The sequence below is a fragment of the Lissotriton helveticus genome, chromosome 7 (genome assembly GCF_964261635.1).
Source record: "Lissotriton helveticus chromosome 7, aLisHel1.1, whole genome shotgun sequence".
In the NCBI taxonomy this organism is placed as follows: domain Eukaryota; kingdom Metazoa; phylum Chordata; class Amphibia; order Caudata; family Salamandridae; genus Lissotriton; species Lissotriton helveticus.
This window is the reverse complement of record NC_136068.1, coordinates 334397440-334412264: the sequence shown is the minus strand read 5'-3', so window position 1 is coordinate 334412264 and position 14825 is coordinate 334397440. Positions and strand designations below refer to the sequence as shown.

The following is a 14825-nucleotide window of genomic DNA, read 5'->3' as shown; positions in this document are numbered from 1 at the left end:
TTAAGGGTGGATCTGGACAACCGTGATCGATTGTGAAGATAGGGTTGTATATGCTTTGAAAAATCTTAGCGTGCTGTCTAGAGTGAGGGATGTGTGCCTGACTCCCTCCTAATTACAAGACATGTAGGTAAGAGCCCAGGGAAGCCCTGGACTGCTAGAAGCACAGCTGTTGGGCATTAAGCCTTTAGAAACTCAATAAAGTTTTAGCTCCTTTTTTTTATATAAACAGTATTCAACATACACATTTATTGGTCAATAGATAACCTCATTTATCATGAACAATTAACGTAAAAAAATACATCAGTAAACATTCGTAATTAATGTTGCACAAAAACACATGAAAATATTATCACATCATATTTTCAATTCATGTAAGTTTGTAATAACCACAACTCAATGATTGTTATTCAAAATTAATATCCAACGTCCCAATGCATTTCGGGTTACATAATGAACCCTTCGTCAGGGGATTAATAATATGCAATCAAAGGTACAGTATTTCATAGGTTGATGGTCTCTTGAAGTGTAGGTTCAACAGGATCTAAAAAAACAGCAACATACCAAACTGTATTGTGTTCTCACATATATACAACAATACATCACAAAATACTCAGGAGTAACACAGAGGGAAAAATACCAAAAAAGACAAACCACCAAGAGAAAAAACCAGTGTCTCAAAAGTCGATCAATTAGTGTTAAATGCAAGGTGAACTTTATCAAAATGACGTTTCAACTATTTTATCAGAAAAGATGTGGAGTCTGAGATAGAGCGCTCACAAAGTTGAGGAGAAACCCAAATCAAATCATCGTGAAAGAGAGAGAAAGCATGCTAGTGACGATTTTACAAAGTGAAAAATAATCCTAGTGTTGTAAATAATAGTCTGTCACCCCTCGAATGTGAGAATGGCTACATGAACGTAAACAATACGTACAGTATTAAACAGCTCCGTGAATGACCAATGTGAACCAATAATCCAGCGCAAATGCCGTTGTCGTTACCAAACCCTACACAAAAAGTTAACGAAAGCCGTTTTAGCTGTAAAATCGTCACTAGCATGCTTTCTCTCTCTTTCACGATGATTTGAGTTGGGTTTCTCCTCAACTTTGTGAGCGCTCTATCTCAGACTCCACATCTTTTCTGATAAAATAGTTGAAATGTCATTTTGATAAAGTTCACCTTGCATTTAACACTAATTGATCGACTTTTGAGACACTGGTTTTTTCTCTTGGTGGTTTGTCTTTTTTGGTATTTTTCCCTCGGTGTTACTCCTGAGTATTTTGTGATGTATTGTTGTATATATGTGAGAACACAATACAGTTTGGTATGTTGCTGTTTTTTTAGATCCTGTTGAACCTACACTTCAAGAGACCATCAACCTATGAAATACTGTACCTTTGATTGCATATTATTAATCCCCTGACGAAGGGTTCATTATGTAACCCGAAATGCATTGGGACGTTGGATATTAATTTTGAATAACAATCATTGAGTTGTGGTTATTACAAACTAACATGAATTGAAAATATGATGTGATAATATTTTCATGTGTTTTTGTGCAACATTGATTACGAATGTTTACTGATGTATTTTTTTACGTTAATTGTTCATGATAAATGAGGTTATCTATTGACCAATAAATGTGTATGTTGAATACTGTTTATATAAAAAAAAGAAGCTAAAACGTTATTGAGTTTCTAAAGGCTTAATGCCCAACAGCTGTGCTTCTAGCAGTCCAGGGCTTCCCTGGGCTCTTACCTACAATAGTAAAACACTGCCTGACTCCAGTCCACAACACATAAAAACATAAAAGAGTGGAAACAGAACCAAACAAACTAATATAACTGAACCAACATCAAATTCAGAGCAAATAGCTGCATCCAAATGATTAGAGCTTCAAGCTGATAGGTAACTGCAAATAGTTGCGCTAAGAACTCTGAATATGATACAGATTCTGCACAATCAGGATCAACAGTCGGATCAGGTAGTGATTCATATGTACAGGGTGTGCACCTCTCAAGAGACATCCAGTACTTGGTAATAAGGTTAATATCCACAATGTTTTAGTTAACCAGCTAATTCCCCATTAGAAACAGGGTTGATAATATGTGAATGGAGGTGGCAGTTAGTTTTTAGGGGGCAGCAGGACTAAAACCAGATGGCACACAAAAGGATTTCATAAAAGGAGTTGGTTTGATAAGTGGCACCGTTGGAAAGGAAACAAAGGCAACACTGCTCACTCAATACCTCATCTGCGTCTTTGATACAAGATGTTTTCTACACACACTTAGTTAAGTTTGATATGGGCATAGTTGGTTGGACATAAGGTTCCCCATGCAATGGGGTAGATACATAGTGAGGATCCTAATGTGGTGGTTATAGTTGACTCACTTAATTGATGAACCTAATAGAGATGCACCCACAAATGTAATCACAAAATTATTTTCTGAACATGCATGGACAGTCAGGAGCCCTCTTACAAAATGAGAGGCATTCAAGGAGATAGTAACGGGTACATGTGCTGATATGACACATGGAGGGAAGAAAATAGTGGAAACTAAAGTGCTAAAATTAGAAGGCACACTGAAGGATCAAGCACATGAAACAATAACAAATGCAGACAAGCATTTACAATGCAATAGGTCTCGGGTTAATTAAGTTTGAGCTATTGGCACTGCTAAATATTGCAACACCAACAGCAACAAAAGTCTATAAATAGCTACCAGGGGAAGCCCGCGTAAATGGAATAAAATCTGGGCACCTTGAAATACTTTCAGGGGAGATATATGCGAATTGCTGCCAGAGGACGACATGGATAGTTCAGATGACGAAGATGGAGAGATCTAGCGATGCAATGCATAGATGGACCCGAACAGTCAGTTGAGAAGTGTAATATATGACTAATGTCTTGAGAATTATTCGACTGCCTACGTTTTGCAGATTGCAAGTGATATTAATATATGATTATTCTCATAACTGCCACTGTTTTATTCAATAAAAACATTTTTTTTAAAACAAAAAATAAAAAGTCCATAAATTATAGGCCAAAAAAAATGTGTCATTATTTTTGGAGCAATGGTGGCATGCTGCGCTTTAGATAATTATGTTTAAAAGTAAAGTGCGCCATACTGCGATTGCTACAATAGTTAATTGTGGATGCGTTAACAATTGATGGCTGGTGGTGTGTGTGCGCCTGGTGGAAGTGTGCACTGCCGGCTGGTGGTGTGTGTGCCTGGTGAAAGCGTGCACTGACGGCTGGTGGTGTGTGTGCCTGGTGAAAGCATGCACTGACGTCTAGTGGTGTGTGCCTGGTAAAAGCGTGCAATGACGGCTGGTGGTGTTTGTGCCCGGTGAACCTGTACACTGACGACTGATGGTGTCTGTGCCTGGTGAAAGTGTTCTGACGGTGTGGTTGTGTGTGTGGTTGGATGTGTGGTTGTGTGTGTCTGGTTGTGTGTGGTTATGTGTGTGTGTGTGTGTGTGTGTGGTTGTGTGTGTGGTAGTAAGGCTGTGTGTGTGTGGTTGTCTGTGTCTGTGTGTGGCTATCTGTGGCTGTCTGTGTGTGGCTGTCTGTGTGTGGCTGTCTGTGTGTGGCTGGCTGTCTGTGTGTGGCTGGCTGTCTGTGTGTGGCTGTCTGTCTGTGTGTGGCTGTCTGTCTGTGTGTGGCTGTCTGTCTGTGTGTGGCTGTCTGTCTGTGTGTGGCTGTCTGTCTGTGTGTGGCTGTCTGTCTGTGTGAGGCTGTCTGTCTGTGTGAGGCTGTCTGTCTGTGTGAGGCTGTCTGTCTGTGTGTGGCTGTCTGTGTGTGGCTGTCTGTCTGTGTGTGGCTGTCTGTCTGTGTGTGGCTGTCTGTCTGTGTGTGGCTGTCTGTCTGTGTGTGGCTGTCTGTCTGTGTGTGGCTGTCTGTCTGTGTGTGGCTGTGTGTTTGTGTGTTGTTGTTGTGTGTGTGTGGCTGTCTGTCTGTGTCTGTGGTAATGTGTGTGTGGCTGTCTGTCTGTGTCTGTGGCTGTGTCTGTGTGTGGTTGTGTCTGTGTGTGGCTGTCTGTGTCTGTGGCTGTGTCTGTGTGTGGCTGTCTGTCTGTGTCTGTGGCTGTGTCTGTGTGTGGCTGTGTCTGTGTGTGGCTGGCTGGCTGTCTGTGTCTGTGGCTGTGTCTGTGTGTGGTTGTGTCTGTGTCTGTGGCTGTCTGTGTGTGTGGCTGTCTGTGTCTGTGGTTGTGTCTGTGTGTGGCTGTCTGTGTCTGTGGCTGTGTCTGGGTGTGGCTGTGTCTGTGTGTGGCTGTCTGTGTCTGTGGCTGTGTCTGTGTGTGGCTGTCTGTCTGTGTCTGTGGCTGTGGCTGTGTCTGTGTGTGGCTGTCTGTCTGTGTCTGTGGCTGTGTCTGTGTGTGGCTGTGTCTGTGTGTGGCTGGCTGGCTGTCTGTGTCTGTGGCTGTGTCTGTGTGTGGCTGTGTCTGTGTGTGGCTGTGTCTGTGTCTGTGGCTGTGTCTGTGTGTGGCTGTCTGAGTCTGTGGTTGTGTCTGTGTCTGTGGCTGTCTGTCTGTGTCTGTGGCTGTGTCTGTGTGTGGCTGTCTGTCTGTGGCTGTGTCTGTGTGGCTGTGTCTGTGTGTGGCTGGCTGTCTGTGTCTGTGGCTGTGTCTGTGTGTGGCTGTGTCTGTGTGTGGCTGTGTCTGTGTCTGTGGCTGTGTCTGTGTGTGGCTGTGTCTGTGTGTGGCTGTCTGTGTCTGTGGTTGTGTCTGTGTCTGTGGCTGTCTGTGTGTGTGGCTGTCTGTGTCTGTGTCTGTGTGTGGCTGTCTGTCTGTGTGTTTGTGTGTTGTTGTTGTGTGTGTGTGTGGCTGTCTGTCTGTGTCTGTGGTTGTGTGTGTGTGGCTGTCTGTCTGTGTCTGTGGTTGTGTCTGTGTGTGGCTGTCTGTGTCTGTGGCTGTGGCTGTGTGTGGCTGTCTGTCTGTGTCTGTGTCTGTGTGTGGCTGTGTCTGTGTGTGGCTGGCTGGCTGTCTGTGTCTGTGGCTGTGTCTGTGTGTGGCTGTGTCTGTGTCTGTGGCTGTGTCTGTGTGTGGCTGTCTGTGTCTGTGGTTGTGTCTGTGTCTGTGTCTGTCTGTGTGTGTGGCTGTCTGTGTCTGTGGTTGTGTCTGTGTGTGGCTGTCTGTGTCTGTGTGTGGCTGTCTGTTTCTGTGTCTGTGGTTGTGTCTGGGTGTGTCTGTGGCTGTGTCTGTGTGTGGCTGTCTGTCTGTGTCTGTGGCTGTGTCTGTGTGTGGCTGTCTGTCTGTGTCTGTGGCTGTGTCTGTGTGTGGCTGTGTCTGTGTGTGGCTGGCTGGCTGTCTGTGTCTGTGGCTGTGTCTGTGTGTGGCTGTGTCTGGGTGTGGCTGTGTCTGTGTGTGGCTGTCTGTCTGTGGCTGTGTCTGTGTGTGGCTGGCTGTCTGTGTCTGCGGCTGTGTCTGTGTGTGGCTGTGTCTGTGTGTGGCTGGCTGGCTGTCTGTGGCTGTGTCTGTGTCTGTGGCTGTGTCTGTGTGTGGCTGTCTGTGTCTGTGGTTGCGTCTGTGTCTGTGGTTGTGTCTGTGTGTGGCTGTCTGTGGCTGTGTCTGGGTGTGGCTGTGTCTGTGTGTGGCTGTCTGTCTGTGGCTGTGTCTGTGTGTGGCTGGCTGTCTGTGTCTGCGGCTGTGTCTGTGTGTGGCTGTGTCTGTGTGTGGCTGTGTCTGTGTGTGGCTGTCTGTGGCTGTGTGTGTGTGTGGCTGTCTGTGTCTGTGTGTGGCTGTCTGTGTCTGTGGTTGTGTCTGTGTGTGGCTGTCTGTGTCTGTGGCTGTGTCTATGTGTGGCTGTCTGTGTCTGTGTCTGTGGCTGGGTCTGTGTGTGGCTGTCTGTGTGTGGCTGTCTGTGTGTGGCTGTCTGTGTGTGGCTGTCTGTGTGTGGCTGTCTGTGTGTGGCTGTCTGTGTGTGTGTGGCTGTCTGTGTGTGTGGCTGTCTGTGTGTGTGGCTGTCGGTGTGTGGCTGTGTCTGTGTGTGGCTGTGTCTGTGTGTGGCTGTCTGTATGTGGCTGTCTGTGTGTAACCCAGAATACAGCCAATCAGAGTCTCCCAACTTACATAAAACCAATGATAGAAACCGGCCTAGATCCTAAGGGGCCGAGCCAGAGCACCAGATGAAACCCACAAGCAGGCCAACCAGCAACACCGGAAAACTCCCAGTAAGTAAACCAAGTCATTCAACTCCCAGACAAGAGTGTTAAGCAACCCGCTCTTGTTAAAATAAGCCACAAGAACCAAAGATATAGCCTAATTCTTCCCCCAAGCTAGCGGCAAACCCAGAATGCAATTTAATGTAAGTCCCGACAGAGCACAACTGCCTCCCGTGGACCGGCCCCTAGAGACAGGTCGCATTTACGGAGGCCTACACATACAAAACCGGTGTTGGCTCCTCCAAGGAGCCAGAATCAAGCCAACCGCCGCTGAGGCTCCATGTTTCCAACAGAGCCAATGCAAACTCGCTTCTGCCGGGGCCTGTGCCCCCAAAAGCCAAAGCCTATGTCAAGCGCTCTCCCTCACCACCCAGAGGAGGGCCGTCTTACCACGCCCCAGGCATGCAGAGAAAGCGCTGCAACAGCAGCACTCGGCAACTAGTACAGCGCCAACTATTTAACAGAAATTATATGTATTGGGGGGACGTTAACACCCCAAACAATCCACCCACCCTTTGCCCCCACCCCCCGAAGCTAAGCCCTTGGCTGAACTAAGTAATGCCAACATCTATGCTCCAGGTGGGGTTGTGTACATAGAACGTTGTACCTTATCGTGTAGAACATTAACCGTCCGATTGCATTGTAACTCCCTGAGTTTCGACGGCGGATTCTGATTTCTGCAACCCCTGAGTCACCGCCGCTCTCTAAGGTCGAGGTGGTGCCCTTGAAGGACCTCTGAACGTCTCCACATATGCGCTTCTATTGTTATCCAGGCGACACAAAGAACTTTTCAGGCAGCAGAAACTAAAATAATACAAGTCAAAACGAAACCTAAGAGCCGCGCGCATGAGCTTCTACCGTAGACAGCTCACGTTGCGCGGCTCTTAGGTTTCGGTTTCCAAGGCGCATGGCAGAGTCGGATTCCGCCGCGCGCGACCCAATCCCAAGGCGCGCGTCAGAATGCGACTCTGCCATGCTTCTTAATGGTGCGCGCGGCCAACTCTTGTCTCCACTCGTTAGGTCTTGGCTAGAAGCTGAAACGATCACTATAGTTCTCTGGCGAGAACGCGCTTCTAGCCGAGACCTAAAAAGGGGGCCCAATTACCACAAACGAGAAAAAAAAAACCTAGAGACACTTGGACTACATCGCTAGAGGGTGCACCTAGTCAAACCAAACACAATGAAATTGGCAAAACAGTGAGCTTACTTGTCTGACTGGTCAATAATGGAAGAACACAAACACTAGTTATTGCAATACACAAACCTGAGAATACTATAGCTAAAACACAGGTCAACACTAACTTGTCCTTACCAGAACATTACATTGCACTGTACAGACAATGTTAAATGCACTCAATAAATACCCTAGGGCACTATGTGCATAAGCTATGCCTAAAGAATTTAATCATTAATCCCAGAGCAAAAGAGCAAATGGATATGCCCTTAACTGTTGAAGAGAATACCGCTGTAAAAGATGTTGCCAGTGGCAACACTCTGGACACTGATGATCTACAGCAAGAGTCTTATGTCAACTATCAAGGTGTGCTATTCCATGACTGCAGGATATATGCCAAGCAAGGAAAAAAGCAGGAACTGTAACACAGACTATGAAAGAGGTGACAGTAATAACACTCCTGAAACCGGGAAAAGACCTCTTGGAGATGGGATCATGCTGCTTGTTATCTTTTTTGAATTTAGATTATAAGATATTTGCAAAAATATTGCCTAAAAGATTAGCCAGCATTTTGCCAGAATTTATCCACCATGAACAATCAGGTTTTATCCTTGGAAGGAATAAGTTTCCAAACACACAAAAACTATCACATAATCAGGGACCCATTGCTAGGTGTATTGTAATCATCAGTAGCAGCTATTGATATGGAAATGAGTTTGACGCCTTAAAGTACGAATTCATGTCCATACTAATGGAAAAGATGGAATTTGAAAGACATTTTGAACTTAGGTAAAGCTGCTATAGGCAGACCAGGCAACATAAGTCTGGGACAGCAAGATCATTTCAGAGGCTTGACGGATACAAAGGGGTACCAGACAGGGTTGCCCTGTTGTCTCTTTTGCTTGCCCTAGACGTTGAAACCAGGGCCGTAATGATTAAAAGAGAAGATTTGGCTAGATAAGGTTCTTTCCACAGCAACATGCAAGCTATCTCACTGTAATGAGATGATAAGATCCTTTAAATCAGAAAAACCAATGTAGATTTAACTTCATACCTCATCGATTTGGATTACACGTGGGATAAAATTAAAGGACAAATAATGTCTATTCCCCCTAATGCCCCTGCCCACCCTAGATGAGGAAAACCTTCCCACAATGTCAATAAAATGAAGCACTATATACTTTTAATACATGAGAATCAAGCTTTTTCACGAAAATACAGACACTATAGCGGGCAACCTGGGCAAACAATGATAGGCATGTAGGAACTCATTCGATTATGGACTACATTGCCCTGTCATCCATGGGCAGGCTGCCACTTTTCAAAATCATTATCATACTCAGACTTCTATATTTTACTGTGAACATACAGGTAAACCTGAATGAGAAAATATTTAATAATTTGAACAAGATGCTCCTGGAATTGGCTTGTGGTGGGGTCAGGAATAAAGTGGAATTGGCTTGGGGTGGGGGCAAGTAGAAAGTGGTTGTGTGTAAACTGCAATTGTCTATGAATGTGGAAGGGCTGGCAATGCCAGATTTTGAAAACGACTGTAGTGCTACACATCCTCAAAGGTTGTAAGGCAGACTAAGTGACCAGGGACTAAATAAAGTAAAATATATAAACGGGCTCCATAGTGTGGCGTCACTATCAGCCGAAGTGTTCGATCTAAGCCCTATATTCCGGAATCAACCAAGATTGCTAGAGGTAGCTCAGTATGGTTGGAAAAGATGCATTCATAAAACTAAAACTGCAGATGTATACAACCTAAAGTACACATGTTTGGTTTGGTTTGGTCATTAATAAAGCATGTTGGCTCATAGATGAAATAACTAAATTAGGTGACCTGATTGGAAATTAGTTTGCTAACGTTCGAAGAATAGAGACAATGAAGCCCACATTTTTACAGATGACTCTATATACATAGAACTATGTATATGCAATACCATGTAAACAAACAAGTATGGAATACATGATACATGAATCAGGTGATTTGCTTCATTTATGGCTTAGAATTTTGACTGTTGTTTTGTAATGTAGAATTTAAATATATCTTCATACCCTTGAAGGGACACAAAGTGCTTACATTTGCATATGGTTTTTGAAGTGCATGATTGAAAAGAAGTTGGATGTATGGTGTCCTGTGTGAGTTATGTGCATATGGAGTAGGTGTGCTGGAGACTGGTAAAAATCATAAATTTCTGCATACCTATTTGTTTCTAATTTTTAAAAACATAATTGGTCATTTTTTATGTCTGTAGATACTACATTGCTCACACCAGGAAGTTTAGTTTGTCATCTGAGTACACAATAAAATAGATTAATCTTAAATCTTTCCAACTTTGATGGAATCTAGAAGGAGATTCCTTACAAGGTAGGAGCAAACGCCAGCAACACTCCATTTGACAATCAACCAACCCTCATTAGGCACCCTCTAACTAACTACCCTTCTTAAACAATCTTCCCATGAAAGCATGCAGGGAAGTTTATCACTCAGATGTTCCTTTAAGCCAATATAACATCCTGGGGGCAGCAACATTGTGTGTAACACCCAATGTACATTTATGAGGCAATTATCACACAAGCAGAATATCAAAACTCAAAATAAGATGTAGTAAGAGTAGCTGTTGCAGCTGTATTTTTTTATGATTGATTCTGAGGGAGGTGTCCTCTGCATGAATCTTTCCTTAGTCACTGAGGCGTCTTCATACATGAATATACCAAAGTGTTTTGCAGCATGGTCAAATTACATTGTAAGATTAAACACCCCATACATATTCCAGGTACAATATATTAAAACTCCATAATGCAATCAATAATATTGGCTCTCCTCCAATGTTACAGTTAGATAGATATGCCATTCCATGCTCACCTGTGGAATCTGGGTGCTCTTTCCACATCCTGTTTCACCAACAATCACAACAGTCTGAAAGTTTTCCACCAAGTACAAGATATGATTCCTGAGCTGCAAAATAGACAGTCATGGAAGAAAAGAGAGGTGATTAGCGCACAAATGAAAGTTGATGTTAATAATTCCTATTTTCATTTTGTTTCAAGGTCCATGTGCTTCACTAGAAAAGCAAGCCATCTTTCCTTTGTATGTCACAGATAAAGTGTGTCTCAATAGCCGAAACTTCACAATATACTTTAACTTATGCATTTTAAATATTCACATCCAGAACAGTTTCTATAATTTCATTGGTACATAATTTTTACTTGTATTATCGCCACACTCAATTCAACGAACTTAGCTCCTTTTAAGACATATCATGGTTGTTTCAAGAGAATATTCTGACAAGAATGTACAGTACCATTTAATTTCATGAAAACGTATGATTTTTGTATAAGTTATGTAGATAACTGAGAGCAAAAGAAATTCTAATCTTCCTAATTTATGACCTAAGCTAACCCATAGAGTAAACTCCTATCTTTATAAGCAGTGGGAAACTTGCTAGACTGGTATTTGATATAACCGACAAATATGTGGGTGGAAAACGGTTGCAACACAAGGCATAATGGTTAGGAAAAATTTGAAAAATAAATGCCAGTAATTCTTACACATATTTACAAAAGATCTACTTGTCAGGAACAGATTGCCTGGATAAACTGAGCAGTGTACCGCTTCTGCACTTGACTCTCTCAGTGGTAGAAGTGAAGGTGCAATCAATGGCTTACGCAGGAGGCAGGTGTGGATATCGATTAGTTAACACTGCTCATAACTCAAAAAGCACACAGAAGCAGCAATAAATCAATGTCCAGTCAAATACCACTTTAATAACCAAAAGACATATTTTATTTCTACATCTTCTCTTTCCAAGGAAGGTTCACAGACAACAATACACTTCCCCCTAGATGTCGGGACTCTGGTGCTTCATTGGCAAGTCCCAGTCCCACCCGTTCCTCATAATGTGATTAGGGCAATTCCCCATTCACTGGTGGCCGCATCCAGGGAAGGCTCACTAATAAATAGACCTTATCTCTAGTGTCCACTCTGACTCTTCGAATACAATCAAAAGTATCTTAGCTTCCAGCAGCCAGACCCCAAGGGCCTGGTAGGGCTGTAACAAGTCTTAGGGAGTAAGCGTGCAGCGTCTTAGAGGGTGCCCCGTCCATGGGCACTCTCAACAGATCCTGTCCTGCTGTGGTATATAAATAAATAATACCGGATCTAGGTTTTACTGGACATAGTAATAACAGATAGCTCAATAAATAAGAGTCAAGATTCGAGGTAGTAGGAGTTGCAGGTTTAATACAGCATAAAGGACAGGAACAGGACAACCTGCACAGAAATAGGATGGCAGGGCCCGACAGGGGGGCCCCGACAGCTGTCGGGCAGGATCTGGGATGAGCGCGCTAACTTTAATAACAATGAACAACATATATATACTAAAACAATTGCATTACAGTGAATACAGTAGGCGGAGCAGTGGGTGTGGTCAATAGCAGTCGCGAAAGATAAGGGTGAAAGTAGGTGTAACAAGAGGCGTGTACATAGACATGTGATGTAAACGTAACAGAATATGTCATAAATGGGGCGGAAACATGGAGGGGGCTACCTAAGGAGCCGGGACCTCTAACCTAATGGTGCGCGCAAACTGACAATGACGTGTTACTAGGAGAAGCTGGGGGCTATGAACTCTGTGCTAGGAGCAGAGACTGAAGTCTGGAGAGTCAGGGCAACATGTACCTACCACTATCTAGTATCTGATGTTTAGAGAACATGTTGATAGAATCCAAAAGTTATCGGGGTAAAGGCTAACAGACTCTAAGACTGGTGCATGCATTATTCTACATATAGTGCGTGTTGAAGAATATTAAATGACCATAAATACAGTATTTCTCTTACATGGAGACGTAAAGGCTAGACGATGACGGAAACTATTGATGCGATTCAGTAGCTTAGGAATGCAGAGAAGGAGGGCTGGACTGATAACTAGAATCATAACATACTCTTGGCAGACTCGTAGGCAGAGCCAGGCTGAACCGGGCACTGTGAGGCAGGAAGTAAGTGAAGGGTCAGGAATACAGGTGGGGGCTGTATCGCTCCTCAGCGAGGGCTCAGGAGACAGGAGCTGAATCTGGTGTCCAGGCCCTTTTGAGGCCTAGAAACGGGGACTTTACAATGAAATAACGTGCACACTGAGAAACGTGGCAACGTAACTTTACATAGGCCTGATATTCGTAGTATTCACGAGAACTGGAAACTGGCATACTAGAGATGGACACAACTGTAATTGCGTCTTTAATCAAACATGGGGAATACATATGCATATTAATCATGCACATATAACATAGGATGGGGAACACGTAGGGACACAGAACATGGCAAAATTTACTTTTCCACATTCCCTCCTTGTCACTACGTTTCCATCAGGAAACATCAATATTCATGATACCATCTATCATTTCATACAGTATCATTTGCTCGTCTCGAATTTTCTTGGAACGGGATTTAGAACGGGACTTGGGACTAGGAATACAAGAGGTAGCACAAATGCCACAAATCGCAGGGCCACATTGTATACAGACGCAGCAACTGAATATGATTGCTACTGCAATACCTAGAAAGGACAAGACTTTCCATCCCCAGGCGGAAATTATATTCCAGAACCAACCGGACCATGTCCAGGTGCCTGGATCTTGGTGTAACATATGGGCAATTTTATGGAGTCTGGTTATAGCTGAATAAACAGACGGCGTGTTATTTGGAATGAAAATGCAGCAACTAGATCCGATGACTCTACAAGCCCCGCCCCTATCGGCCAGTATGACGTCAAGGACGAGACGATTCTGGAGCACGACAAATCTCATAGCAGATTGCTCTTCAGTTAAGTTACCTAGAGCAGAAGTAGTCTCATTCACTACTGCTTCAAGGGTTCTGGTTAATCTACGGATTAACTTACTATTCTGGACAGGGCCTATAAAGAAGAAGAAACCTTTATTGAAATCTGTATACTGTTCTAGAGCAGTTTCAGTATAATCGACAATTGGGGACTCGATCTCCCTTTTATGTCTAAGATGTACTAGATGTGTGTTTCTATGATAATCGGATGGGGCTAGGAAAACTGGTGGCAGTAGGAAGGCAATGTAACATGTTCCCTCCCAATCGAGGGGCAGACGAACATATGCGGTCTGACCACAAACAAAATAAGAATGACGTGAAGCTTTAAAAATAGATTTCCTACTGTCACTATACTTGACAATAGTAGTACAATCACTATGTCCTACATGTACGGAACCATTATTTCTGACACATAATTCGCCTTTAACTGGTAGTACTGAAATAGCAGGTAAGTCTGGAGTAGTATCAGACTGAACATTCAGGACCATGAAATTCGAAGAATAATTACCTAAGTTATAAACTTCATTTTCTAGATCTAACCCTATTCTGTGGGGAAGACCTTGTTTGTCTGGAAAACATGTACTGTTAAGAAAAAACATATCTGTTGAGGATGACGTTAACGTGGACCATGCTCCACACGAACCATTATAAGAAAATGGATAAGGAAAGAGTGGCAGAACTCCCTTCGGTGTCTGGAAAGGGGGGAGTCGACCACACACCCAACAATTAGTGGCATTGCTGGTCTGGTGTGAATAATGTAACATGCGGATAAAGGAGTTATTACGCATAGCAAGACGATAAGATAGTTCATGAGGAGGCAGATCACTAAACGTGTGCTCTACTGTAACAATAGAAGACTTATTTACATGAGAAACTGGAAAACACAAATAAAATGCATAACTGGTGCAGGTAGTCATAAGGCTGAGAAACAATATGAAACTTAGAAAAACGATACATCGGATTGAGTTTTGACTAACTCTCTCACTATGGGGGTCTATTTTATACATGTCAGAAACCGGTCTAACCGTTTCACCTAGGGGAGGACTTAGACAATCAAACTGGCTGACTTATTTTACTAGACCTTAATTTTAGCTTATACTCCTGTTGCGGAGTTTTCTCTTACAGGGAGGGTTTAGTATCATTGTCTTTTGCGGGACAGTCCTTAAGAATAGTACTTTGGCAGTCTTTCAAATCCTTGGAAATGTTCTTAGAAACAGTCTTTAATCCGTAAAACTTTTTCACATGAGACAGGTGGACCCAGCCCTTCCTGCCTTCCAACTTGACGGCAGTACGGGTGGCCAGGAGGACCTGTCTGGGTTCCTTCCAGCGAGGCTCCAGCGGACTTGAACGATCAAAGTTCCTCACAAGAACCAGATTTCCGGGAACGATTTCATGCGGTGCCACCTCGGTATTGTCTGGAAATGCGGCAGCAACCTGTGAACGACAAGAGTGTAGGGCAGACATCAAGGAAGCTAGGTAATCTGTCAGCATATTACTTGAAACATCGGTAATACTTTGGGGTCTAGGTGTACCCCACATATTAGGGGGGCGGCCGAATACGACCTCATACGGGGACAGACCTGATCTGGAATGTGCGACCATGCGCATATAAAATAAAGCGACTGGCAGAGCTACTATCCAGTCTACA

General features: G+C 43.6%; 1 protein-coding gene across 1 annotated transcript in view; it reads right to left on the bottom strand.

Annotated features, from left to right (window-relative positions):
• The window catches only part of DHX35 (DEAH-box helicase 35), a 661155-nt gene that overhangs the window by 553484 nt on the left and 92846 nt on the right, over positions 1 to 14825 (bottom strand). The window contains exon 3 of the mRNA XM_078652154.1: positions 10208 to 10300. Coding sequence (XP_078508280.1) covers positions 10208 to 10300 — 93 coding nt within the window. The remainder of the gene's footprint in view (positions 1 to 10207; positions 10301 to 14825) is intronic.